This window comes from Panthera onca, chromosome D1 (assembly GCF_046562875.1).
Source record: "Panthera onca isolate mPanOnc1 chromosome D1, mPanOnc1 haplotype 2, whole genome shotgun sequence".
Classification (NCBI taxonomy): Eukaryota; Metazoa; Chordata; class Mammalia; order Carnivora; family Felidae; genus Panthera; species Panthera onca.
Window position 1 is genome coordinate 100,191,450 of NC_138348.1, and position 27,932 is coordinate 100,219,381.

Below are 27,932 nucleotides of genomic sequence, written 5' to 3' on the forward strand. Positions count from 1 at the left end.
ACCTTAACGTAGTATTATTTACAAAGAACGTACTTGGGGGCCTAACAATCGATAACATCTTACACTTTTTAAGTCATTAAAAGCATTCTTCATTAATTTAAGTGAAGTTTTTTGGAGGTGTTGAGTGTGCGAGGAAAAACAGCAATACTGTATCGGGCAATCCGAGCAGCTTTTACTGTCAGTGTGCTCCCCACAGATGGGAAATGTTTCAGAACCACTCACTGAGAAAAATACAGACTCTTGAAAGTTACTACAAGGGTACAAAAAAGTACAAGAATCTTGGTTACTCTACCCAGGAAAAGAGAAGCTGGAAAACAGGGTAATCCAAGTCAGAGAACCAGGACTGATGCCCTTTTTGGATCAAAAGGTCATCCTTTGTGAGGCAGGACAAACTCGTGGCCCTCTATAGTGAAGACAAAGGTGGGGGGGCGGGGTAGGAGAATGTAAGGGGGGCGGCTAGGGGGTGTAACATAGGGTTAGTTTAAATTCCTGTTTTTATTTTAATAGCATCACAGGTATTCCCCCACCCCACCCCACCCCCGCCGGCACTTTCAAGCGCGCACAGGGCAAGTATGGAGACTGGGCTTTATCAACACTTGAGTCACAGGCCGGGGACCCTGTGTGCCTCAGTTTCCCCCATTATACAAAGCTCCTAGGCGAGAACGGGCCCAAATCGCCATTACTGCACCCTCGGGTGCAAACAGCCTGCCCCAACAGAGCCCGGGGTCGCGGGTCCTCGGTGCCCGGTAAACGAGAGCGCAGGGCGCGGGTCCTCCGGGCAACTCCGCGGCCGGAGCCCAAGGGGGAGCGGGGCAGGTACCGCGCGCTGCAGGCTACAGCGCGGGGTGGGAAGTCGAACGTGTCAAGGGAATCCTGCGGCGGCCGCCAGTGAGGCGGCGACGCCGGGAGCCACGGGGGCTCGGGGGAGGACGGGGCACGGCCGCGAAGGGGACAATGGGGGAAGCGGCGCCGGGCGACCACGGCCGCTTCAACCGGAGACCGCTAAGCCCGCCGCTTCCTGGAGCCGGAGACCCCCGCACCTCTGCCTCGGGCCCCCCACCGCGAGCCCAGCGCCGGCCCCCTCCTAAGGCCGGGACCCCGGGCCCCGTCCGCACGGCCCCCTCCACGCCCCCCGCCTCGACCCCCAGCCCCTGCCCGGGCCCCCGGCGTCGCAGCCCCCCTCCTCGCCTGCCCGTCCCGCACACACCTCCCGCGCCGCGCCCCCGGGAGGCAAGGGGGGGAGGGACGGGACGCACCTGAGCGGGCGGAGCGGGGGGAGGGGGCGGCCGAGCCTCGGGGGGAGGGGTCGAGCGCCGGCCCGCGCGCGGCACCTCCCACTTCCGGCGGCGCGAGCGGAGCGGGCGAGGCCCGGCCCGGAGAGGAGCGGCTGCGGCGGCACCGCGCCGCCCCCGACGGCGCCCCCTAGCGGCCAGCGCTGGCGCCGTGCGAGCGCCGCGGACTGCGCGGAAGCCCCCTAAGATACAAGTGGACTCTCCCGGGGCGCGGGGAGGAAGAGTGAGGCGACCGCGAGAAGGAAGGAGACCCGGCGGAGGGAGGAGCCCCTCTGGAAAGGTCCCAGAGAGAGTCGGGGCCATGGCGATCAGAGAGAGAAGAGGAACGAGGTGTTTGTAAAGGTCAAAACCGAGATTCCCTTTCCAGAGGACGCCATGAAGGGCAAGACGGTCCCTCCGGGCAGTGCCCCTGTGGAGGACGCCCCGACAGCTCGGGGCGGTGGGGCCAGGCGAGCTGAGCCCACCGCGCCCACACGCTCCTCTCCTGGCGGAGGATGCCCGGAGCGGCCGGCCCCCTAGCGCCGGTTGCTCCGGGCCGCTCGGCCGGGCCGGGGCCTCGCCGCTGATTGGCTACACCGCCGGGCGGAAGTGATGCTACTGTCACTGGCTCCCCGGGCTCCGGGGAAGCCGCGAGTTTCCGCAGGCGGGCGGCGGCAGCAGCTGCGGCCGAGCCGGTGAGTTGGGCACTCGGTGGGGGCGGGGCCTGGCAAGTCCGGGCAGCCCAGAGCTGGGGGGGGGGGGGGGGGGCGCCGCCCGCGTCCGAGGACGAGGGGGCTGCACCGAGGGCGTCCTCAGTCCCTGCTTGGGGCAGCGCCGGGAGACGGGGCGGTAGGGTCCCGATTCCAGGGTAGTACGGGTCCCTCTGAGGAGGGGGACACATTGCACGGGGCAGAGGGAAGTCAGTGAAACTGACCGTAGACGCAGCCTGATTTCTAGGAAGCGGGTGTAGAGGCACGAGGAGGAGGACAGCCTCTTGGGACAGACTCTTTCCTGGACTCTGGGCTGCCCGTGTTCTTTCTTTTCACCCTTGGCACCCAAGAACTGTAAAGATGCACAAAGCAGTTGGGTGAGGTTGTGCTCTGCTTTTAGGGGGGGATTTAAGGTTCCTTTCCCAGAAACCTGGGGTGGAAGTAGGAGATGGTACTGCTCTGCCAGAAAGAAGGAGGAAGTGGTGGCCAGGTTTCTCTTCTCTTCCGGAAATCAATGGGATCTAGGAGACTGAAGGGGCCTACCTAAGTGGGGCATAATCTGGCTATCTGGCAAGACTTTGTTTTACTTAGTCATGTGTGGGAAAGGCATCTGATTATGTTGGGACAGTGGAGGCTGCCGCAGGGCTAGGAGGAATGAAATGTGGAATGCAGATTTTTGGAGGGAAAAGTTAGGTGGCGTAAGTTCCCTTCTTCCTTTCCAAAGAGACTTCGGTAAAATACCTATTTTTCTGTAATGTTTTGAGTTGGATCCATTTGGGTGTGTGTGTGGGTACTAAGCCCTGCCTCGGGGTGACACGAGTACAGAGCAGATGATTCTGAAGGAGCCCAGTCACCCGTGGGCATGCACATGTTCTGCTGCCCACCCACCTGTGCCTGTCCCCACAGTTGCCCACCAGTTCTAAATTCGGCCCTTCTGAAATCAAACCATGGGTGCCAGCCCCGGGTTTGGTGTTCAGCCCTCACTTCCAAACCAACCTGCCGAGCTAGTCCGTAAGGGTATAGCCCCTTAGTGCTACTTTCCAATCATTTCTTCCTTCCCGGTTGCCCGGTTGCCCACTTGCTTTTTACACCTGTTCAGTTTCGCTCACACTGTCCGGTTTTCCCCATTTCCACTGCTTCCTGCCTCCTCTTACTTCCCCTGGCCTCTGTCAGAGATACAGAAATCAGGAAGTTAGCTACCACCTAGACTACTAGGAAGCAGTACTCCCTGCTTCTCGATGAGGGTGTTTTGGCAATAGTTCAAGCCCTCTTCTAGGCCTCTGGGGGCCAAAGAAAAGAGGGTGGCATGATGGTTAGGACAAGAAGTAGGGCTTCTAGGTTCTGTACTGACTTGGCCAGTTCTTTGCCAGTCTGCAGCCAACTTGAGATCCCTGAAAATGATACTCGATCATTGGCCAGTTCCCTTGGTCACAGGTCCTGGAGTTCATGGCTAGCCTCTGCTTGCTCCCCTGGGTTTGGGAGGACACCATTTCTTCTTTTCTTGGGGCCCACAGGTCTGCAGTCTGTGCTCAGAGCCAGCACCACTCAGTGAAAGTGATGCCTTTTCTCCATTTGCACAAAATGAGTGTGAGGTGGTCAGCCAGACCAGGAGCTCAACCTCACATAGAGTCCAGGTAGGATTGGGGCACCATTGTGGGGAGTCGGCCCTGAGGACAACCGGATGAGATGTCAGCTGGGGAAAGATTTATGTCCCCTCTAAAGGGAGGAAGGTCTCTTCTAAGAGCAGTCATGATCCTGCCAGTAACCTATGGGAGCGATATGACCTCTAAGCCCTTTTCACGGCAACAGTGGCAAAGAGCAGTGCGTTGCCCGTTAGCAATTGGGCATTCTATTTGATTATCTGGTGAGATGGCGATTGGCCCATCATGCCGTGGAGGTATCCCCTGGGGTTGGCACTGGCCCACACCCCCCCTGAGGGCTTATCCCTGTTGCTCAGGAATAAGTGTGAATAAAACGAGAGGATCAAGTATTTAAAAAAGGAGTGGATTGGGGATTTCTAGGTGTAATACATCGATGGCTTGGCCTGCCTGCAGATTCCTGCAGGTGTCTCTGATGTCCTTTCTGTTTGTTTGCAGCCTTCTGCTCTGATGCCGAAGGGGAGGCAGAAGGTGCCACACTTGGATGCCCCCCCGGGCCTGCCCACCTGCCTCTGGCTGGAGTTAGCCGGGCTCTTCTTCCTGGTTCCCTGGGTCATGGGCCTGGCAGGGGCCGATGGGCCTAGAGCCCAGGGTCTGGGGGGGCTAAGCTGGGCCGTGCATCTGGACAGCCTGGGAGGGGAGGAAGAGACCCTGGAGCAGCAGGCAGACGCCTTGGCCCAGGCGGCGGGACTGCTGAATGCTGGGCGCATCGGGGAGCTCCGCGGCTACTACCTCTTCGTCCAGCCGGCTGGGCAGCAGCAGGCGGAGGCCGCCCGGCAGCAGGCGGAAACCGTGTTATCTGGGCACGAAGCTGTGCGCTGGCACTCGGAGCAGAGGCTGCTCAAGCGGGCCAAGCGCAGCGTCCACTTCAATGACCCCAAGTACCCACAGCAGTGGCACCTGGTGAGTCCAGCCCTGCCGTTTCCGGCTCTCCGGTGGATATGTTCTGGGTCTTCCGTTCGTTAGCGGGCTTTTGACTGTGTTACTCTTCGGTCGCCCCCCATCCTTTGCCTGAGGAGACACAGCTGTGGGCTTCGCCTTCCCTGCACTCACTTCTGGGGAGCCAGTGGGCTGCAGAGGTGAGGGTGTGGGTTCTGGGACCAGGCTGCCTGGAGTCTAATCCAGCTCCGCCACTCACCGACACACGCCTTTGAGCAAGCCGCTTAAACCGCTCTCTGCCTCAGTTTCCCCCTCTGTAAAGTGGAGACTGTAACAGTACCTACCTTGTGGAGTTATGGTTAGGAGAAGTGAATTAATATATGTGTGTCAGACACACGATAAATACTTCGGAGCATGTTACGTAATGTTAATAAAATGGTATATATATGTATATATGTTTTTTAAGTTTAATTATTTAGAGAGAGAGTGTGAGTGGGGGAGGGACAGAGAGAGAGGGAGAGAGAGAATCCCAAGCGCTGTCAGCGCAGAGCCCGACATGGGGCCCAAACTCGCGGACAGTGAGATCGTGACCTGAGCTGGCATCGAGAGTCGGATGCTGAAGCGACTGAGCCGCGTAGGTGCCCAGGAAAATATATATTATATGGCATAATAATTGTATCGTCCAACCCTTAACCTTGCCACATTTCACTTCTACCACCCGTGAATGACGCCAAGCTTTCCCAGGGAGCTAGGTTGTGGCAAAGCCCTCACTTGTCCGTCTATCCTCACTAGACCTCTCGGTCTACGACCTCTGTCTGGCTCTTTGAGGGTGGCCAAGCGTGAAAAGGGGCTGCTAGCCTGCTTGTCTGTGAGCTATGCTGTGTGTCACTGGCCTCCCAAGGCTCTGAGAATAGCTCCTGACCCTGTGTCTCCTACAGAATAACCGGCGGAGCCCCGGCAGGGACATCAACGTGACAGGTGTGTGGGAACGCAATGTAACCGGGCGAGGGGTCACTGTGGTGGTCGTGGATGACGGAGTGGAGCACACCATCCAGGACATCGCACCCAACTATGTGAGTGGCCCTGGGACAACCCCTCCGACCCCTGTGTCTTACCTCCTTCTTGATGTTGCCTTAGTCTGGTTCCCTTTCTTCCGGGTCACTGGGCCACACAAAAGGGCCCGGGAGATGGGACGGCTGAGCTTCCCCTTGCCCCCAGCCGGCATTCCAGTCTGGCAATTAAGACCCAGGGACAGGACTCTGGGTGGCACTTCCTGGTTCCGCTTGCTGCTCCCTGCCCTGGGCAGTAAGGAGCGGTCCCTGTTGGCAACTTCCCTCTCCACACGAGTTCTGAGCACCTTCCTCTCTAGCCTGGTCTTCAGGTAGCCCTAGATCTCTTTTACCTGGGTTTCCTAAGCCGTGGAGCAGTCTCCCAGACCCATTTCCACCACGGATGAGAAGGAAGTTCCCTGAGCCCTGTGGCACTTTCAGTTTTGCCCCGCGTGTCCTATCTCGTGCCTATAGCCTGGGTGGTTTGCAGAGAGAGACAGACAGGCTTGTTGTGCTGGCTCGGAGCCCCAAAGTCCCAGTTTCCCCAGGTCTCCTCTCTCCTTGAGTTCCAGGGCCTGACCCCTTAAAGCCTGTGAATGACCATGTCGCCCCTGCCATGTTTCAGAGCCCCGAGGGCAGCTATGATCTCAACTCCAACGACCCTGACCCTATGCCACACCCAGACGTGGAGAACGGCAATCACCACGGCACGAGGTGTGCGGGCGAGATCGCCGCAGTGCCCAACAACAGCTTCTGTGCCGTGGGAGTGGCGTATGGGAGCCGCATAGCAGGTACCTGCCACTCCGGCCTCATGGGCCTCTCCTGTGGGACCGTCTTCATCCCCTGCCTGCCCCTCCCCCAGATTCTGAACCCCGTTGATCCCACTGTTGACACACATAGCATAGGGCAAAGGGAAGCTTATGATATGTGTCTGTGGGACACGTGAGTTCATTGGGTTTTGTCAGTGCCGTGGTGTCTCAGACATGCTGTTAGCCACAAACCCTATCATCTACAACAGATAAAAGTGAGAGTGGTCTCAATGTGGGATAGAGACTTTGAGCCCCAGCCACTCCATGGCCTGCCCCCTTTTTCTGTTCGTGGTTATGTCCCATCAAATGACCCGACTCACTGTAATGGTAACTCCTTTTCCTTATCTGGGTTATATTTGTATCTTCATAATTTCCCAAGTACCCTTGACCCTGCCCTTCCTCCTTGACCCTTAATGTCTGTGGAGACTCCTCTGCTATCGCCCAGCTCTCCAACTGTCATCTGTTCTGATGGTCGCTGTCTGCTCTCCCTCCTTTCAAGAGAGCGGAGCAGCGCTGGCCCCCACTGGGGATGGTTCTAAGGCTCCTCCTCTCAGCCTTTGTCCATCAGAGCAGAACGCAAAGGGTGTACACGGGGAAGCCCTCCCCATGACTCCTCCTCGTAAATGCTTGGAAACTACACACTGAATAGAGTGACTGTTTTCCTCTTACACGCCAGCAGAGGTCAGCAACTCTCTCCATAAATGAGGCGACAGAGCGAGCCAGAAACTTCAGGGACCAAGTCCCTTCTGAAAGCTCCATTTTCCTTACATGGTCGCCGGGATGTGACCCGCCCCATTTGAGAGGGTGAGATTAGGCATCCACGGAGTAGTAATGGTAATGGGTACCTTTTCTTGAACACCTTCTATGTGTCAAGCGTCGCACTGCTGTTTTACATGATTAAGAACGCAAGTAAGGGAACTTAGCTACCTACACTCTGGCCCAGGCTCTTCCCACCAGACCCCATGATCCTTAAAATCTAAGATGTAGCATTATGTTAAAAACCACCGCGGTCCATACACATGGTATAAAAATTGAGAGATACAGGAGCGCTCAGAGGGAAAAGTAAGTCTCCACGTGTGGCTCCCACCACGCTGCTCCCCGTCTAGGGGGCCATCAAGACTGAGGAGCTGATGTGGCCTTCGCTGCCTAGGTATCCGGGTGCTGGATGGACCCCTCACAGACAGCATGGAGGCTGTGGCGTTCAACAAACACTATCAGATCAACGACATCTACAGCTGCAGGTAAGCCAGGAACACGGTGAGGGCGCGAGGCTTCAGCACCTGGCACGGATCCTCCAACAAAAGAACAGCAAGATGGGCTGGCTCGGCCAGGTCCCAGCCAGGGGCCTCTTACAGGGTTCGACCCAGAAGTCCCATCACTCGGATTTCTCCAGATCCCTGGCCACTGGGTCCTTCCTCAGTCCTAAGCCCCGTGTCTCCCCAGGAATCAGGTTGCCATATGAGGAGTGCTGCATTCTGGCGCATGTTCATTTTGTTTAATAAGCTCATGAGGCCTCCTCTCCAACCACAGCCGTGCCAAATGCCCGGCACCAGCCCCGCTGCCCTACGCACGTAAATGCACGTGCAGCTTCAGATTATGGTTATGGTTGCGGAGGGGGCAGGGGCTGAGTTCCCGCCTAAGGGGGAACTGAAGTTGGGCTGCCCTCGTGGCAATGACAGCACCTGTTCCCCCGCCCAGTACCTCCCTTAAATGTATGACATCATCCTCAGCATACATTTCTCTTAGAGAAGGAATTGAGAACTCCTCAGACCCAAGAACCCACACAGATTGAGTACTTCTTTTGTGGGTGCTCTCCCGTCAGCCTGGTATTAGAGCTCTACATCAGGAGATGGGTGGCCCCCGTCCCCCACTACTAATATGTATTGTGTCCTGCTCCTGAGGACCTGAGAAAGGATTTTCAGGGGCAGGTTAAAGCAGTCCTAAACTGAGAAAGTTTCCAAGGGAAAAAAGAGCCTTATTGCATACTTCTGTTTTCCACCTTGGAGTGAGGGCTGAATCCTTGAACCCTATGTCCTGTGATCATGGCAGTCCTGGCCTGGAGCACTTGGGAGAAGATGAAGAGGCCAGGCCGGGGGGTGTGGTCAGTTGAGACCTGGGTGGGCAGCCGTGGTGTGGCTCTGGCTCTCCCCTCTGGGTATTTCTCAACAGCTGGGGACCAGATGATGACGGGAAGACAGTGGATGGCCCCCATCAGCTTGGAAAGGTAAGTGAAGTGCATGAAGGTAGACCTAGGACACCCTCTCCACTCAGGTCCTGGAACTACTACGGGTCGCCCCCTTTCCCACCCCACCCCCATGTGTGGTGCCAGACTCACATCGCCCAGCCCTCCCACCTCCTTTTGGGAGAACACTCCTAACCTGGAGGTGGAGGTGCTTGGGGGACCCTGGTTCTTAGAGAAGTGGAACAGTGCTTTGAGTTGTTTCCCTGTGATTTGGGGCTCAGCGCCCCACTTCCGGCCCCGCCCTATCTGATAAACGGTGTATATCCTTCAGACCGTTGTTCAGCTGACGTCTTCCTCCCCTTCTCGTAACCCTCTTTAAATCTCCTTCTCCCATGCCCCAGTGCCTTTGGGCTTTTTTTGCATTTCTTTCTAGGAGGGGAGGAGGCAATTGGTATGGAGGGTAGAGGTCTTCCTAGGAGTTCCTCAGCTGATCCCAGCATGGTTTTACTCCTCAGGCTGCCTTGCAACATGGGGTGATTGCTGGCCGCCGGGGCTTTGGGAGCATCTTTGTGGTAGCCAGCGGGAACGGTGGCCAGCACAACGACAACTGCAACTATGATGGCTATGCCAACTCCATCTACACCGTCACCATAGGTAGCGGCCTGGTGGTTATGCGTGCATGTGTGTGAGTGCGTGTGTGTGTGTCGCTCGGTGGGGAGGGGACTCCGTTTCAGTGTGTGTGGGGCTCCGTGGTGAGGAGATTGTGCATTTTGGCGTGTGTATCAGTCAGTGGTGAGGGAATTGTGTATTTTTGGGGGAGTGTGCCTCAGTGGTGAGGGGGTTGTGTGTTTTGGAGTGTGCGTAGCCCTCAGTGGTGAGCGGGTTTTGTGTTTCGGGGCGCCCTGGCTTCTGTGTGTCTGTCTAACTGTCCAAGCACAGTCTTCTCTTCAGGCTCACGTAGTTAGTTAGGAGGGACTATCCCTGTTCTCACAGGATCTCAAGACGTCCTTAGTAGACACCATACTCCGGGAAACTTTCAGCCCATCATCTGGTTAGGCCTCTGCTCCAGCCTCTCTTCCCATGAGCCACTTGCCTCCCGCTTGAAGCCTTCCCTGACCCCCTCTAGTCTGGATTAAATGCCTCGTACCTGTGCTCCCCACCATAGCATCTGCTGTCCCGTTGCATTTATTTACTTACCTGACTTCTTCCCTGACCTCAGGCTCCTTGAGATCAAGACTGTGACTTTTTCCTTATGGCCCCAGTGCCCCTCACAGCATGTGACCTGCAGTAGATAATTAATAAGCATTGAGGAAAATGAGTGTGTGAACGGATGAGTCCGTATAGAGGTGGCACTCCCCCCGTTTTACCCCGGAACCTATGGAAAGAAGGGTCTTAGGGCACAGAATACCCTCTGCCACTTGAGGTTGCCTCTTCAGGTGACAAGCGTGGGCACTCTGAGGCACTTGGGCCACTGAGATCATTTCTGAAACTCAGGACAGCCTCCCAGATGATAACTCAGCTCCCGCTCCCCCTCCTCTCCTCCCCAGGTGCCGTGGACGAGGAGGGCCGGATGCCTTTCTATGCGGAAGAGTGTGCCTCCATGCTGGCGGTCACCTTCAGTGGTGGGGACAAGATGCTCCGGAGCATCGTGAGTGCCTCCTGGGCCCGCGCTTCCCACCCCCGTCCCGCGACACTTCCCTCAGGCAGCACAGCCAGGTCTCCTCGTGTCCCCGCTTCCCTGCCCCATCCCTTATGTTCCTCCTCTTAGCAGATACGGATCTCAGAGGGCATGCCACTGTTGGAAAAATCAGAGCCGAAGACTCTAAACAGATCTGTAAATGGCCTTTATCTTTAAAAGTTTAACTTACAAATATATATTTTGTTATAGGAACGACTAAGCATCACACTGATTAAAGAACTCATGTGCAGTGTCTTCCTTTGGTAGAATTTGGGCTTTGGCTAATTTCTCTGGGCTTAGGAAAAAACCCTTCGTTCCATTACTCTTCAGCCCTTATGTAAATACTGTGAGTTCTGGTCACATTCCTCATCAGGAGTAAAGCTAGCAGTTGTCTTGATGGGATGGGCAGGAAAAGGAGTCCGGGAAATGTCTCAGTCAGCCCAAGAAATAGTTCTTTCCTTAGAGCTAGAATTGGAGCCGTATCACACAAGAGATTGGAGCCGGGCAGTGGAGCTTCTCAGGCTGTGGGAAGCTTTTAAAGAATTCAGTCTGATGCCTGCTTCCCACTGGCTTAGCTCCATCCCAGCAGGTTGGGGTCAGGTCTCTGGATTGTGACTCTACAGCTCTCTGCCTGTCCCCGCTGCCCAGAATAGAGCAATGTGGGGATGGGGAAGAGCTGGGCTGGAGCCAGGGAGGGTATCACATTTCTCCAGCGGCCCAGGTATGGAGGTCTCTCTGGGGCCACTGGGAATTGGGCTGCTTTGTCTTCCTGCTGGGTCAGATTCGTTTTCCAAAACTGAAATTTTGTTTTGCCAGTAAGTGACTTCTGGTCAACACATGGTTCCAAGGCCCTGTGCCAGGGGACCTCAGCTTCCCACCCCCGCCCAGGGAGGAAGGTGGAGGGAATGGGTCGAAATGAAAACCTAAGAGATCCTTTGCCCAGCAGGCAGGGGTCTGGGTTCAGAGGGCACTCCAGCCAGGCCAGGCTGGGAGAGGAGGAAGAGGAAGAGGGAACCCTGGTGGAACTCTGGGGAACCCACTCCCAAGGAGGCGTCACCAGCATGGGTGCCATTCTGGCTTTGCTGCTCTGGCCGTTCCCTAACTCAGCTCCACCTCTTACCCCCACCCCCACCTTCCATCCGAACTGTGATTTGTCCAGAGGTGAAAAGAGAGTTTGCTTATCCAAGTTCCCAGCTTTTGGATGTCCTTCCTTGGAAACCCCGCGTTGCCAGTTTCTGTTCAGTGACCAGCTCAGAGGAGCGGTCTTCCTGAGAACAGAGCATGGGGCATGCACTGCCCACCCTATGGCTGGCCGGGGTGCATCCCTGGACTTTCCTATGGCTTCCCAGGGCTCCCGCCAACCTAGGCCTGTTCCCAGCCCTCCCAGCTACAACGAGACTGTCCCGGTGACGCCTTTTCCTTAACAGGGAAAAAAAATCAGTCTGCTCCCTGGCACAGACCAGCCTTCCCCATCTCATTGAGACCACAGCTTGGAGGGTTTTTTCCTTTTTCTCCTGGGAGCGCACAGTGTCTGAGTGAAAATCACATCTCTTGGCAGCTGCTGTAGCAGCTGGGAGGGAAGCAGTGAGTACAATGGAGAAAGGGTAGCTCTTGGCAGAAGTTACCTCCCTGGTGTCTGACCCAGAGAGAAGCCTGGAAGAAAAAAAACTCTCAAGTCTTAACATCAGCACCACGTGCCACATCCAAAGTGCCACATAGTGGAGCAGATTTAGGCAAACCCGTTGTGGTTCCAGGGTTGATCGGAGCATGAAAAGAACTGGATGCCATCTCTCCCCGCCAGGCAACTCTCCTTCCCGTCCCCCACTGTCACCTCCCCCTGAGAACCACAGGTAGAGTGGGGGGGGGGGGCGTGGGGTGGGGGGGACTCATGGGAACCATACTGAGGCACCAGGCCCAGAGCAGCAGGGCGGGCAGGCAGTGTAGACACTAAGCCCTCGCTGAGCTCACAGGGTGGGCGAGGGCACAGTTCCCTCTCCCTGGGAACACATTCCCTTTGTTCGCACTGATGTCACTCCAACCCCTATCGCCGGGCTGCCAAGTTGGATTTCCTTGAATGGTGCCGTCACTGCTGTCCCAGCTCCAGCTGGGGCCCGGGAGCCCGCCCGCCCCCCCCCCCCCATCCCCCCGGGCCACTTCCTCTGTCTAGCTTGGTTGAGGGGGTTGGAGGGCCAGGCTAGGGGATTCGGGACACAGTTATTAGAGGAGCCGGAATCAGGAAACCGTCCTCTGCACATAAGGCCTCTCCCACACCTCCGTCTCCTCTCTGCCCACAGCCGGACCCTCCCGAGTAGCCCTGTAAACTGCCTTCTTTTCTCAGCTCTCCAGAGCTTGTCCCGCGGGGCCTCGGGTGATGAGGGATCTTCCTTTATCCTGACCCGCTAGTGGGCCTCCCTCTGGTCAAAGACTCAGCTCTCACAAAGCCAGGGCCGACCTGAGAGCCTTCCTCCGAGGCCCCATCCCCTGCCCCTCTCTCCACAGCACCTGTGAACTCCGTGTCTAACCCAGTCCCCCCCACCCCCCAATCTGCTTCCCAGGTGACCACTGACTGGGACCTTCAGAAGGGCACAGGCTGCACCGAGGGCCACACAGGGACCTCGGCCGCAGCCCCTCTGGCGGCAGGCATGATAGCCCTGATGCTACAGGTGCGGCCCTGTCTCACCTGGCGTGACGTCCAGCACATCGTTGTCTTCACAGCCACCCAGGTGAGACCCTAGCAGCCGGAGCCGTGGCCCGGCCCAGCCTTCCCCAGGGCTCTGCTTCCAAGGACTTGCAGGGATCAGGAGGCTTCAGACTCTAAATGTCCCACAGGTGAGGTGCCCGGTGCTTTTCAGAGTTGCCTGTGTCTAGAACAGGCGTGGGGACCCCATCAAGATCCTAGGCCTCAACTCATCCGTACCTATTCTGCCTGTGCTGTTTCACCTGCACAGGAGCACCCTGGCTGTGCTCCCTTATTCCAGGGCCGGTGACTCCTGGCTCCCTCTCTAGAAGCAAGCTATGGAGGTGGTGACATCATGGGGCTCTGACCTTTTGTCCCAGCCTTCCTTGGGGAATCCATTCCTAGTAGCCCTGGTGGGAGAGTCTGGACCGGGTCAGCCAGCAGGGCGAGCAAGGAAACCAGAATTAGGTTGTTGACATTATAGTTGACCCTTGAACAGCATGGGTCTGAATGTGTGGATCCACAGTAAATGTATTTTCTCCTCCTTGTGGTTTTCTTGATAACATTTTCTCTTCTCCGGCTGACTTCACTGTACGAATACAATACATAATACATGTATGAAATGTGCTAACCAACTGTTTGTGTTGTTGGTAAAGCATCCAGTCAATAGTAGGCTCTTAGGATTTAAGTTGCAGGGAGTCAAAAGTTATACGTGGATTTTCGACTTTGGGGGGCAGGGGGCAGTACCCCAACCCTTGAATCGCCCAAGGGTCAGCTGCACTTTGGAAGTCCCAGGGACTAACCAGGATCTCTGTTTCTCTCAGTATGAGGATCGCCGTGCAGATTGGGTCACCAACGAGGCAGGCTTCAGCCACAGCCACCAGCATGGATTCGGCCTGCTCAATGCTTGGAGACTCGTTAATGCAGCCAAGGTGAACAGGTGTTGGCAGGGCAGGGACCCCTGCATGGAGCGACCTAGGGAGGGGGCTAAGCGCCTAAAACATTGCCTGGCGCATCGTGGGTACTTAGTGTTCTTTGTTTCATCTATCCTAGATGACCCATTTTCCAAATGAAGAGGCAGGCTCAGCATTGTCACTGAGGCTTCCAAACTATTGGTAGAGAGTATAGCTGGGGGCTCTCAGGGTGCTGTGGTTCTCATCTTCCACCCTGGACACAGCCATGGCCTCTGGTTCCATAGGGAGCACTCCCAGGGGTCAGCAGGAGCCTTGGGAGTGAACGAAGGTGATGAGGAAAGGGAAAATAAGAGCGGGGCCCTAAGGATCAAGTTGGTGTGTGTGTGCGTGCGTTTGTGGTCGGTCTTGTTCATTCACCACCACCCCCTTTCCTTTAATAGATCTGGACCTCGGTCCCTTACTTAGCTTCCTATGTCAGCCCTGTGTTAAAAGAGAACAAGGCTATCCCGCTGGCCCCCCACACGCTGGAGGTCCTATGGAATGGTAAGTAGTCAGCAGAAAGGGGGTTAATCTGGGGATTGAGGTTTGGGGCGGGGTAACGGGGGAAGTCAAACTCCTCATCCCTGCCCGATTCTAGCCCCTTCCTTTAGGAGCTGAGCTGCAGCCAGACCTGTGGCGTTTTCTTTGACCATTTTAGGACATGTTGCTGCTTCTGACTTGGCTGGCCCCCTGGCTGCTTAAATAAGACCTTTCTCCTGAGTTACTAGTAGTGGAGACGAACTGCTGAGCAACCGGTCAGAATAGCTGGGGGAGGGGCGCCGCTGGGACTTGGGCAGACAAGGCAGGAGTTGAAAGATGCTCCTTTGACTTGCATGCCAGGAACTTGCCAGGCAGTTCTCTTCAGCCCAGTGGCCTTTGGATGAAGTAGATGAGTTTCTTCCTTTGATTATCCAGATTGTCTAATACACAGATAGTTGGATGGGGTGTGTCGGGAGTGGGATGGGAGGACGCAGATGTCACCCTGGGGTGCAGCCACCCGTCCCTCACACCTGGGGTCAGTGGGATTTTCTGAGGGTCTGCAAATCGGAGATGTGGTTTGTGAGGAGCACCGAGGTTGATCCCCTGCCCAGAGAAGAGGGAAGCCGGATGGGGGTGCTTGTGCATCTGCGGGGAAGATTGCCCTGAGGCCCCATGTGAGCACTGGCGGGGGGTGGGGGGGGTGGGGGGGAGGGGGGGCGGTCCCTTGAAGAATTTTGACAGGCAGGGTTATTTGCTGTTTTTGTGTGAAGACTGAAGCATGCCATGCTCTGTGCGCAAATTAGAACTCCGTCCTCACTTCTTCCGGTTTGATCCTAGAAAGTGATCAGACCAGAGTAATAGCAAGAGGAAGAGTAGCCAAAGAAGGGACAGGCAGGGGCGGCCTCTTGGGGCGGAGGTTTCCCTGACAGGGGTTCCGCCGTCTCTCTCCCTAACCACGTCCAGCACTCGCCCAGCTTCCCTCTACGTGGAAGAAGATCCATGGGCCCCGTTCATTGTGTTTTCCGTAAAAGGAATGCTATCTTGGAAAGGGCATCAGCCAAGGCAGAGAAGTGCAGGAACATTCCTGGGAATGAAGGGCCCCGGGCTCTGCCCTCATGAGTCTTGGAGATAGTGTGCCTTTTGTACCTCCCCCCACGGCTCCCTCTCCCAAGCCCCCTGTCCTTTAAGTGACAAAGTAACCCATAACCGCACCTGTCCTGTAGAAGTTGACTTAGAAGAGGGTTGGGGCCTTTCCAGTCTCGTCATCCTCTGCTTCCTCCTGTCTGACCGGGGGACATTGCCCCAGCCTGTGTGGCAAACCTCCCTACGTACAGAGGCGCCTGGCCACCGCTTGTCTGTCACGGGGCAACACAAAAAGAAGGACAGCTTGTCCTGGGCTGGGGACAGTGGGACTCGAATGGTGGGAAGAGGATGAAGCAAAGGGAGGCGCAGACCCAGAGTTTTGCTAGTGTTGAGGGCAGCAGGCAGGACTGCTGTGAACTTCTGCAGTCAGAAAAGGTGTCTTCCCCTCTGTCGTGACTCCATTTGCCCCCCGAGCAGACAGGACACAAAGTGCAAGCTTGTGGGGATGCTTGGAGGTTGAAGGGACTCTAATTAACAAAAGATCAGGGCAACTCAGTCCTAGACAGTCTAGAGACCTGCTCCCATAGCCAACCTGTAGTCTTTTCCCCCCAAGACCTGGGATAGTTGGTGTCTGAGGGCTCAAAATGGACCTTTTATAAGGTGGAGGGAGCTGAACATTGCTGAGATGGGAGAAGAGGCGAAATACCACGAAGACTCTAGAACCTTCCGCAATGATAGAAATGTTCTCTATCTGCGCTGCTCAATTCAGTGGCCACTGGCCATTTGAGGCGATTCAACACTTAAATGTGGCTTGTGTGAGGAGCTGAGTTTTAATTTTGTTATACTTAAATTTAATCACAAGTGGCTAGTGGCTGTCATATTGGGCAGCACGAGAGCGAGACAGAGGTTATGGACGAAAAGGGGTTGGAGGCCCTTCGTTCCTTTACATCTGACTCTGGGTCTGAAATCTCCACCGGAGGGTGGGAGGGACGGTGGGGTTTGGGAGGAGTGTCTAAAACACAAGAGACTGTGTGTATTTACAGAAATTTCCTGAAACCCCTTGCACTTATCTTACCCTATTTACAGTCTGAGTCTAACGGGCTCACCTCTGCCTGCAGGATGAGTCCCGTTCCTTCCCTTCTCCACACCTTACCTGTCCGACCCAGTCTTTCCCTCTCCACCGACTCTTCCTTTTGCCTTCAAGTGTCCTCCGTTCACCTATTAGGAAACAAAACAAAGTCCCTGCTGTCCTTTAACCTGTAACCCTTTCAAGTGAATTAACTAAAGCCATGGCTCACTTTTATCACCCGCGCTCCCTGCCACTGAAGACTCGGTACCTTGCGCACAGCGCCCCTTTCCCGGCCAGGCCCAGGGGGCTGGTTCCGACTTCATCCTTCTCGACCGGCCTGCTGCTCTGACCCTACGAATGGGGGCCCTGGCAGCAGCCTCCCTCCTGTCCAGCTTCCGGGACCTCCTCTGCTCCAGAGCCCTCTTCCAGCTTCTCCGCCCGAGGCCCTCGTGTCCTTTGTTCGCTCTGTCACTACTCCCAGACCGTGAGTGCCTCTTTAGACTCATCCCACAGTTCTCTCTCCTCCCTCTGGTTTCTCGAACTGTGCAGCGGTTTTCGTGACTTTGGCTACCAGCTCTCCACAAACGATTCCTGGATCGAAATCTTTTATTGTGATCCCTTACCAGTGGGAGGACAGAGATCATCATGGCTTCCGCAAGGTTGTGAACAAAGAAAGCCCTCTGGCCACAGGGAGAGGGTTGAAAAAGACCCCAACTTACCAAAGGCCAAACAACAATAATAATAATATCATCATCAACTACGACTTGAATGCTTTTTATGTGCCAAGCACTATTCTAAGTATCCACTCATTTAAGGTATTAGCTGCCTTAATTCTAGTGTCCACACACGCACGGCCACCCGTGTCTCTAACACACCGATAAGAAAGGCAGGTAGCATGCCACCGTGTATACATCTGAATGCAGACGGGCCCTCATGGGGCTCTTTCTGGATTCCATTCTGTTCCATGATGTTCTCGAACGTGTCATTTACTCTCTGTAAGCCCTTTCTCTGCCGTGTTAATGCTCTCCTCCAACTACGCTGCCAGTATTTCCCTTCATCTTTCTATCCCCAGGTCACCGTGTGCTGTTGGGTATTTGCCAGCACGCTGCATTTCACATACACAAAATTTAACATTTCATTGTCACCCTCAAAAGCCAGCTTGCTTTCCAGGTTTCCTCTGTTTCTGCCAGAGCCATTGCCGTTCCCTAGGCTTCCACACGTGAAGCTGTGGCATGGGCAGCCCCGCTGTACCCCTTGCTTCTGCCCCGGTCTTCCCCTGTCCATTCCACTGCAATGTACTCTTTCGCTTATTTCTCTGAAATGTCTCTTAATTGATTCACTCTTTCATTCTGCGAACGCGAGACCCACCTCATTCCAGGCACTGTGTTAAGTTCTGGGGATTCAGAGTTAGACAGGATTCCTGCCCTCTGGAGCTCACAGTCTGGTAGGGGGAAGGTGCCCCGTCTGCAGTGGAGATGACACAGGTGTCCAGGGAAGACAGGAGGGCTCTCGGAGAAGCCAGGACTGGCCTTTCAGCAGGTAGCTGGCCAGGGGAAGAGGTGAGGAGAAGGACATCCGGGCAGCAGGGGCAACAGGTGCAGAGGCAACAGAGCTTCAGGGGGCCACGAGTCATGTGTGGCTGGAGCGGGGGTCTGGGGGCAGGACCAGCTAGAACTCCATGTGCCACGGTAAGGAGTTTGGACTTGACCTTGAAATCTGTGTGAGGAGCCTTCAAGATAAGCTCTCACCAACTGATGGTGGGGAAGGGTGAAGGAGAGCAGTCTCTTTAAAAAAAATTTTTTTAATGTTTATTTTTGAGAGAGAGAGAAAGAGAGCGGGGGTGGGGGGCGGGGGCGGTGGGGGGGCAGAGATAGAGGGAGACACAGAATCTGAAACAGGCTCCAGGCTCCAACCTGTCAGCACAGAACCCAATGCGGGGCTTGAACCCATGAGTGGTGAGATCATGACCTGAGATGAGGTTGGATGCTTAACCGGCTAAGCCACCCAGGCGCCCCGCAGTCTCTTATCTTTTAGAGATACATACGCAATCTCTCCTGATGAAATTACTTGGTGCCTAGGGATGTCATCAAAAGACTCTGGGAAGAGGAAGAAGTGAGGATCATTGGTGAAACAAGATTGGCCATATATTGATAATTATGGGAGTTAGGTGTTGAGGACATCTGTTCTATTTTTTTAGGTATGCCTGGAATTTTCCCTAATATATATATATATATATATACACACACACACACACACACACACACACACACATATATGAATATAAATGTACATATAAATGTTTATATGTACATTTATACACTTATATAAATCAGTATTGCGTATTTATTAATATATAAAAAGATTTCAGTTATTTAGCTTGAGCAACATCTAGATAGTGATGCCATCAAATGAGATTAAGAACCCAGGTGGGAAAACAGATCTGGGCAAGGGCTACAGAGTATGAAGATTGAGGCTGAGAATTTGACTCTGCTGTGTTTCAGGCTTCTGGGCAACATCTAGAGGTTATATCCAGAAAGCGGTTGAAGAAATAAGTTCAAAGGTCTAGACTGATGGCAATGGTTTGGGAGTCACCAGCGTAGGAATGGAAGAAAAGGTCTGGGGAAGAATGCATCACCGGGGTTGGCAGGCAGACAAAGGATGAAAGAGGATCCAGGACATTAAAGGAGTGAACAGAGGAAATATGCCTCTGAAGAAAAATGAGGAGAGAGGAGATGGGCTTAAGGGGTAGGAGGAAATCCAGAGGACAGCATCACGAGATTTCATGGCAGCTTCAGTGAGAGGGCAAGTAGACAAGGGCAGAAGGGCGTCCCTGGGTTTGCCACCCAGGCCATTGGTGACCTTGAGTATTGTTTCAGTGTAGTCACAGGGGCAAAGCTGGATTGCGCTTTGTTAAGTAATTAATGAGGACAGGAGAAGACTTCTGGTTAAAGATGGCAAATTGAACATGTTCTTTTATTTCTGCTTTTCTTCCCAAACCTCACCAAAATGAGAATAAAGGAGTAAAAATGGTATAAGCCCAAGGACAAAGAGAATGGGAGAGACCAGCAAATGAGAGATCTCATCACAGTTTTGGAAGCTGGAAAATGAATGGAGAAGTGAGCAGGGCTGAGAAAATTGCATAGCAAATACCTACAAGGGTGATACTAAGAAACAAGCCCCTTCGTGCCACAGAATCCCAAAAGGCTCAGGACTTAGAGGCCCCATGTGCTCCGGGAGATGCACGGAGACGCCCAGCCATGAGGTATGAGGCAAAAAATAGGGATCAATGAAAAGGTAGACCCCTGGGCACCTTCTCCGGTTCTTGGCAGCCAGGTGATTCCCCTTCCTCATCCTGGCAGGAGTTGGGAGGTTTATTCTCCAGAGACAGAGAGTGTACTGGGAGAGATCCCAAGGCCCTGGAGCCAGGTGATTGGAAGGCTTCTCTCTGGAACAATGGAAGGACCCCTCATCGAAAGACTCGGAGATACTCATATGGAGGGCTTCTCCACGAACTGGTCAGGTCCCGAGCCATCTAATTTTAGGGAAGTCTGCCGTATAAAGCTCCACTCGTGCTTAGAGCTTCCAACTGGCTTTTGAAGCTAATAAGGATCACTGGCCATTTGAAAAAGGAAACCTCCAAATCCTGAGGACAGTTATTTTCAAGGCCAAAAGTCAGCCTAATTATCATGCGGGAGGGTGGGATACGGATACTTTCAGGCATGCAAGTCTTGTTCATGCTTTCGTGTGTCGGAAACTGCTGGACGATGCAGTGCTTCCACAAGGAAGGACACACCAAGAGAGAAAAGGGTGGGAAAGAGAGAGAAAGGGAGTACAGACAGACAGGAAGCAGAAACCCCAAGGGAGAAGGAAAGGAAGGTCCCAACCCAACGGCAGTGCAGCAGATAGGAGCGGGAGACAAGAAGGCGGAGGGTGAGTCTCCCAGGGACAGTGGCACTGAGGGAGCTTCAAATCTATTCATTTGAAGAAATAGTATTCAGAGAGCTCGTGTGGTTCTTCTGTGCAGCTGGGGAAGAGTCAGTGATGGGGACATGAATTTAAGTAAAGCAAAAGGAGGGCAATTGTTAACTCCAGAGGGGAAGTCAGCAAGTTGTTGAAATATGATCATTACGTACCACTTGGCTAAATTCCATTTAGAGAAGATGGAGGGGAGGGCAAGGTAGGGAGAAGATGTGGGCGTGGTATTAAATCTTTATCTGCTGTAATCAAAAGTTGATAAATAACGCCAAAGATTGATAAACCATGAAATAGTCATACATAGTTATTATTTGGAAACATGAAGGTAGATCCCAGAAGAAAACAATCAAAAGCAAGAAAAAGTGCTCCTGGGGAGTGGCTCACGAGGGTGGTGAGGGATGGGGTGGGAAATTGTTCTTTTACGCGTTGAGCCCTTCTGGGCCAATTTGCTTTTAAAACCACTTATGCTATCTTGACAGGAAAAAATGTTAAGAATGAATGAGGGGGTAAGAAGTAGAGAGAGCGAATGTAGACATCTTTTCCGAGAAGTTCAACAGTAAAGGAAAATAATATCCGCTACTTACGTGGTCCTAATACTTGGTGCTTGTTCTAAGTACTGTATGTATATGAACTAATAGAATCCTCCTAGCAATCCTATGAAGCAGGTACTGTTACTATCCACCTTTTACACATAAGGAAACAAATTTGATTCTCACAACTAGGACAGGGCTGAGCTGGGATTTGCACCCAGGCTGGATGGCTCCAGAGCCCCTGTTCTTTTTTTTTTTTTTTTTTTTTTTTTCAACGTTTATTTATTTTTGAGAGACAGAGGGAGACACAGAATCCAAAGCAGGCTCCAGGCTTTGAGCTGTCAGCACAGAGCCCGACGCGGGGCTCGAACCCACAGACCGTGAGATCATGACCTAGGCGGAAGTCGGACACCCAACCGACTGGGCCAGCCGGATGCCCCAACAGAGCCCCTGTTCTTTTTTTTTTTTTTAATATATGAAATTTACTGTCAAATTGGTTTCCATACAACACCCAGTGCTCATCCCAAAAGGTGCCCTCCTCAATACCCATCACCCACCCTCCCCTCCCTCCCACCCCCCATCAACCCTCAGTTTGTTCTCAGTTTTTAACAGTCTCTTATGCTTTGGCTCTCTCCCACTCTAACCTCTTTTTTTTTTTTTTTCCTTCCCCTCCCCCATGGGTTTCTGTTACGTTTCTCAGGATCCGCATAAGAGTGAAACCATATGGTATCTGTCTTTCTCTGTATGGCTTATTTCACTTAGCATCACACTCTCCAGTTCCATCCACGTTGCTACAAAAGGCCATATTTCATTTTTTCTCATTGCCACGTAGTATTCCATTGTGTATGTAAACCACAATTTCTTTATCCATTCATCAGTTGATGGACATTTAGGCTCTTTCCATAATTTGGCTATTGTTGAGAGTACTGCTATAAACATTGGGGTACAAGTGCCCCGATGCATCGGTACTCCTGTATCCCTTGGGTAAATTCCTAGCAGTGCTATTGCTGGGTCATAGGGTAGGTCTATTTTTAATTTTCTGAGGAACCTCCACACTGCTTTCCAGAGCGCAGAGCCCCTGTTCTTAACACTGGTGGGTAGAAGGAAGCGAAGAGTTGAGAAAGGGTTTATTTGTTTTTGTTTTTCATCTGCAGTAGGAAAGACATAAGCAAGAAGATGGATAATGGGGCTGGTCCCTCGTTGAACCCTTGCCAGCCAGCAGCTGTGAAGGGAAAAGAAAGCAGAGGGGTTTGAGAGCGTAAACAAGAGAGTGTTGGGGAGCTGAGCTGTGGGATCTGAGCCGTTAGGAAAGGGCAGCTGGATGGATCACAAGGAAATGAAGGAAGGGGTCAGGAAAGGAGTGAGGGAAGCGGAGGGACCGGATGGCTCCGTTTCCAGAAGAGGGAGGACATTGGCCTTGAAGACTTGCCAGATGGACTTGAAGACCACGTGCACGTGCACACACGTGCCCAAAGGGAGCTCGAGATGGGTATTCACCCACGTGCTACTAACGCTTGCCGGGGCCTCTTTCTTTTCAGTTTTGTTCAGCTACATTTCTGATATGTCTTTGATTAATCTGATGAAACCCACCATGAGAGTTTCAGGAGCCAGGCCGTCCCAGATAATGAGCAGGCCCAGGGTGTGGTCGTGGAAGTGGGATGGGAAAGGAAGTTTGGAGCTAAGGAGAGAAAGCAGGTGGGGTCACGACGGGGCGGGGCGGGGGGGCAGTCCCGGGAGCACTGGTGGATGAGGGTCCAGCGCCTCCCAGAACGCAGTGGGAGGGGGCCGCGCCGGCGGCCAGTGGGCACAGGTCCCGGAAGGACAGGAAGCGGTGCCACAGACTCCAGCCTTTCCTTTCCTCGTCGTCCTTCAATCCTCACCGTCCACACTCTCAGTGTCAAGTGCAGGTGCTGGGCTCTGTCTTGCCTGTTGGAATAGGAGTAAGTGGAAGAAGAAGCGCTTTAGAGAGATTTTTTTTTCTCATTGCCACCTGATTTTTTAATATTCCCCAAATGAATCTTCTACTTCAGCCATTTGTGATTCTCTTAAACTTTGTTTCGAAATAACTGTAGATTCACTGCGTCGCGAAGACATATTCAGGGGGATTTCACGCACCTTCTTCCCCGTGTTAATATCTGAAATAATCATAGTATAGTATCAAAACCAAGACAATGGCATTGCTACAGTCTCTAAAGCATATTCAGATTTCGCCAGTCAGATGTGCACTCGTGTGTGTGCGTGTGCGTGTGTGTGTGTGTGTGTGTGTGTCTCAGGGTAGGGAGGAGGCTCTGTGCGTTTGTACCACATATGTGGCCTTGTGTGTCCACCACCACAATCGAGATCCAGAACCCGCCATCCTCACAGGACTTTCTCATCACCCCTTTGTGGTTGTCCCCTCAGCCCCATTGCGAGCGCCCAGCAGCCACTAATCTGGCGTCTGTCTCCACACTTAACGTGATTCATGAATATCACACAAAGGAAATCGTGCACCATGCATTCTTTTAATAGTGGCTTTTTTTAATTCAGCATAATTTCATCGAAGTGTACTTACTTCAGTAGTTGTTTTTAGAGATTTGTATCGCCGTCGGTAAGAGACCTGCCCACCTCCACCTCTACCTCTGTGCCATTTCCCCTCCTGGATGGCACGGCTACCTACCAAAACCCTCTAGCAGTCTGTATTCATCTCCTTCTTCGGAGGGTCTCCCTGCCGTGCGCCTGAACCCACCTGACTCCTCTCTGTTCTAGCATCAGTTATGTATTCCTCACACCGTATCATTCTCCACTTTCAGGTAGAAGGTAGAGGTCACGTCCAACTTCCCTTTCTGTCCCCAGCGTCTAGTACAGTGCCTGAAACGTAGGAGGGACTCACGAAGTTACTTTTCGGCTGAATGAATGACGTTGCTCTGTTTGATTCTTACCCTGTGTCTTGAGTATGTTTTCACCCCAGTGAGAGTCTAAACTAGATTGTAAATCCCTTGACAGCAGCCTCCGCGTTCCGTTTACTCGTGTATGCTATAGGTCCCGGTTAGGACTGCCTTAGGTGTTTGTACGTGGCCTCGATGAGTATGTGCCTTTGTGTGTGCGGGGATGGACGGAGGGCGTAAGTGCTTATGGGGCTGGTTTCCCAGCTGCCCAGCCTGACTTCCCACAGTCAGCAGGATGGACCTGGAGATGTCGGGGCTGAGGACCCTAGAGCACGTGGCCGTGACCGTCTCCATCAGTCATCCACGACGCGGCAGCTTGGAACTCAAACTGTTTTGCCCCAGTGGCATGATGTCCCTCATCGGCGCCCCCCGCAGCATGGACTCGTACGTACACCTGTCTGTCCCTTCTGAGCTCTTTTTGCAACAAGGGTCTTTGCGAGGAAGAGATACGGGAAAAGTGGACACTGGCACCGGCCTGAGCTATCGCGGCACCGGCTGACTGTGGCAGCTGGAAGCCATTTCTGACCTGCTTTGTACAAGTCACTTACAATGTGCTAAGCGCCGCACTTGACAGATATTTTCTCTAATCCTTTGTAAGCTGCCTTTACAAATGCGGAAACAAGTCACAGAGCTAGGAAGTGCCTGAGGAAGTAACGGGAAGCCTAGATCTGTGGAGCTCCCGCAGCCTGTGGTCTTGCCACCTTTACTTTTCCCATGAGGACACATTGATGCGAGTCCTCTGTCCCATCCCCAGGGGACAGAGGCAGCACTCGAGGACCCCTCAGGGCACGCTCCCTAGTGACTGTAGCTCAGGCAACAACTGCTACATTTTCATGGCTGCTTCAGGGAGGAAATCACGTCTGTGGGCCAAGGGTCAGTTCCCTGCCCCGCGCCTACCAGGTTTTCCACTCTGTTTTTCCCCCAGAGATCCCAATGGCTTCAATGACTGGACCTTCTCCACTGTGCGATGCTGGGGGGAGAGAGCGAAGGGGACTTACAGACTTGTTATCAGGGATGTGGGTAAGCCTGCCTGCCCTTCCATCTGGTCCCTCTGGAGCTCAGAGTCCCCGCAGAAACCGTCCCACGGGGAATACGTAGGGTCGCCATTGGACCAACAGGGTAGATGCCAAGAAGTACGCGCCATCTAGAATATGGGCACCGAAATCTAAACTTGTTCGTTGGTACTCCCTCTCATATTCCTTGGAGAAGTGACTGATCCATTTTTCCTCAGGATAGCAACAAAAATTCCTTGTTGAAACCACATTTCAAGTCCTTTCACATATAACCGTCCTTCGGCCAGCCCTGGTAGGCAGGTAAGGGCAGGACTAATTTTCACCGTTTTTTGGTTTTGTTTTTTGTTGTTTTGGTTTTTTGGTTTTCTCTTTTTTCTTTCTTTTTCTTTTTTTTTTTTTTTTTTGAAAAACCGAGGTACACCCAGAGGTCTGATGTGGCCGGTGCAAGGTCATACAGTATTCCAGCGAGGAGACTGGAAACTGAGCCCAGCTCTCCCGGCTTCCAGTCAAGCTAGGTATTCCCTAGACCAGTGGTTTTCAAACTTTCCTTTAATTTAGTAGAAGGACATTTTATTTCCTCCCCCAAGCAAAATCCCAGCTGAAACCTGAAAATATGAAAGAGCTAAAGGCAGAGCCTCCTTGCTTCGGAGTCCCACCTCCCAGCCTCCCCGTGTCCATCCCTGAGGGCACCCGTGAGGCGCGTCTGCAGAAGCCCCCCAGCCAGTGGGACACGCACAGCCTCAGCTGGCCGTGGGGTCAAGCCCCCAGGTTGGGGGGGCGGGCAGGGCCTCTGCTGCTCACACGGCCAGCACAGGGGCAGGGCTCACGGTGCTTCTCTTGCCCCTCTAGGAGACGAGACGCCCCAGGCCGGCACCCTCCAACAGTGGCAGCTGACCCTGTATGGCTCTGTGTGGAGTCCAGTAGACATCAGGGACAGACAGCGGTAGGTGCCAGACTCATGTGTCAGAGGGACGGCAACTCCGGGGGCTGGGAGAGGCCGCTGAGGGCCCCCTCCTCCCTGGGAACCCACACTACACCACCCACCCCCCCTTGCTGCTCTGGGACTTCCCTCTCCTCGGCGGTAAGGTGGGAGGACGGGTGAGGGCAGGAGGCAGAGGAACCAAGTTCCAGAGCGGGTTCTCATCCCTTGTCTTCTCCACAGACTGTTAGAAAGTGCCATGAGTGGAAAATACCTGCATGATGGCTTCACTCTGCCCTGTCCTCCTGGGCTGAAAATCCCTGAGGAAGATGGTTACACCATCACCCCTAACACCCTCAAGGTACGAGGGCCGAGCCTCCAGCTCCAGGTGGGCAGGAGGGGGCTGGGGGGGGGGGGGTGGTCCTTGCTGGGGTGCTCTAAGTGACCTGAGAAGTGAGGGGTGGGGAAGACCTGGGTCCCCACTCTACTAGCCAGCTCGAAGAGGGCACTGCTCAGTGGGGTCAAGTGCTTTGAGGTGGGGCAGCGGTCCCTGGGAGGTGAGAGATTTTCTGAGCTCGTTGTTCTGGGCTGAGGAAAGCCACAGGGCTTTGGGAAACCATCCCTAACTCAGGTGCTTGACCTTTCCCAGACTCTGGTGCTGGTAGGCAGTTTTACCATCTTCTGGACCGTTTACTACATGCTGGAAATATACCTGAGCCAGAGGAATGTGGCCTCTCACCGCGTTTGTAGGAGCGGACCCTGCCACTGGCCCCAACGAAGCCAAAAAGCCAGGGAGGAGGGGACAGAACTGGAATCAGTGCCACTCTGCAACAGCAAAGATCCAGATGGAGTGGAGACAGAAAGTGAAGGCCCTGCCACCACGTCTGGTCCCCTCGTCCCGGACCTGTTGGAGCAACGGGACTGGGGCCTGTCCCAGGACAGGAGTGCCCTGGACCACCCTCATCATCAGCTACCCCCAGACCTGTTGCAGGGGAAAGAGGAGCAGATTTGCTGACCCAGGGCCCAGCAGACTCAACACGGGCCAGGCTCTTCCTTCCCCGAGCCAGGGAAGCTGGGAAAGCTGCTCCGAAGTCCCAGGAACTCTGGGGAGAAGGCGGCCCTGATGCTAACATGGGGAATCCACAGGCCTCAAGAGCTCCCTGTGACTACATTCAGGGAGGGCGAGGGACTTCTCAAAGTGCAGTGACAGAGGAATGGTGCCAGAGAACAGTGTGGCCATAGCCTCAAGATCTTCGTCCTCCTGAAAGCTTTTGGTGAGAAGGTCTTGGACAAAGGCTCGGCCCCTCCCATTTGTCAGGCCTGCTTCCTCATTTCTCCTGGGCAGGCTGGTGGACCCTCACCCATGTGGTGGGGTGGTGCCCACCAGGCCAGAAGAGCCTCTCAGTGGAAACATCACTGGGGTCACTTAGGAAGAGGGCTCAGGGTGAAGGCTGGGAAGAGCCCCTGCATATACGCCTGTCCTTTTGATGACCCAGGACCTAGAAACCACAGTCCCCTCCTCTCCCTCCCTCACCTTCCTGCCTACGCCTGGAACTTAGGACATACAGGTATGGCGGTCAGCCCCCAGCCCAGCCACACTCGCCCTGAAAGCAGCTGCCTCCATTAGCCCTGATCAGAAGCCAACCTTGAACATACCCCTGACTCCTTCACCACCTCCCCCCACCCTCCGTCCTGAGGGATCGGTACGATGCCCCTGGCACGGCTCCCCAGGGCCCGCGCTGCCTCACTACGGTAGTCTGCAACAGGACTATGACGGGGCTCGGCCACTGCCACTCCAGCCCTGCGACCGCCCTGTCTTCCTCTGCAAAGTGCTCAGGGAAATGGCCCTACCCGCTGGAGGCCCGCCGTCTGCCTGACAGGCTGTGAGTCCTCCCACCATTACTGGCCTCCTCCCCTCTTCTGAGCTAGTTTGGTTGATCTCAATTTTTTTTAACGCTTAAGATTTGGGTTTGTCTTTTCACAGCAACATTTGGTTGAATGTTTTTCTGCACAGCTTTTCCAAAATAAAAACCTTCCACGCAACTCTGCCCCTCCCCAGCTCCTTTCATCTGC

At 54.0% G+C, this 27,932-nt stretch overlaps 2 protein-coding genes across 6 annotated transcripts in view; one reads left to right on the forward strand and one right to left on the reverse strand.

Moving 5' to 3' along the window:
* The window catches only part of RNF214 (ring finger protein 214), a 47,468-nt gene extending 45,657 nt beyond the window's left edge, over positions 1-1,811 (reverse strand). For 2 of the 4 annotated variants that reach the window (XM_078432776.2, XM_078432775.2), the window contains exon 1: positions 1,257-1,811. In XM_078432776.2, the coding sequence (XP_078288902.1) occupies positions 1,257-1,595 (339 nt within the window). In that variant the 5' untranslated portion in view covers positions 1,596-1,811. The remainder of the gene's footprint in view (positions 1-1,256) is intronic. The other 2 variants (XM_078432777.2, XM_078432778.2) reach the window with 2 other exon arrangements.
* Positions 1,812-1,848: 37 nt separating this feature from the next.
* Positions 1,849-27,902, forward strand: PCSK7 (proprotein convertase subtilisin/kexin type 7). 2 transcript variants are annotated; one of them, XM_078432779.2, is made up of 17 exons: positions 1,849-1,966; positions 3,496-3,615; positions 4,078-4,542; positions 5,457-5,591; positions 6,193-6,358; positions 7,527-7,617; positions 8,546-8,600; positions 9,074-9,212; positions 10,106-10,206; positions 12,792-12,959; positions 13,738-13,845; positions 14,268-14,370; positions 24,155-24,311; positions 24,853-24,947; positions 25,790-25,883; positions 26,103-26,220; positions 26,491-27,902. In XM_078432779.2, the coding sequence occupies exons 3-17, from the start codon at positions 4,090-4,092 to the stop codon at positions 26,872-26,874; spliced, it is 2,367 nt and encodes a 788-aa protein (XP_078288905.2). In that variant the 5' UTR covers positions 1,849-1,966; positions 3,496-3,615; positions 4,078-4,089; the 3' UTR covers positions 26,875-27,902. The 2 variants fall into 2 exon arrangements, with proteins under 2 accessions (XP_078288905.2, XP_078288906.2); XM_078432780.2 differs by having other exon boundaries at positions 1,850-1,966; positions 26,509-27,902.
* The last annotated feature ends 30 nt before the right edge of the window (positions 27,903-27,932 follow it).

Bases quoted from the DNA above. Each gene is read 5' to 3' on its own strand.
- PCSK7 (XM_078432779.2), top strand. From the start codon at position 4,090: ATGCCGAAGGGGAGGCAGAAGGTGCCACACTTGGATGCCCCCCCGGGC. The intron at 7,618-8,545 runs GTAAGCCAGGAA...ATTTCTCAACAG, and splicing joins AACGACATCTACAGCTGCAG to CTGGGGACCAGATGATGACG. The intron at 12,960-13,737 runs GTGAGACCCTAG...TGTTTCTCTCAG, and splicing joins TTGTCTTCACAGCCACCCAG to TATGAGGATCGCCGTGCAGA.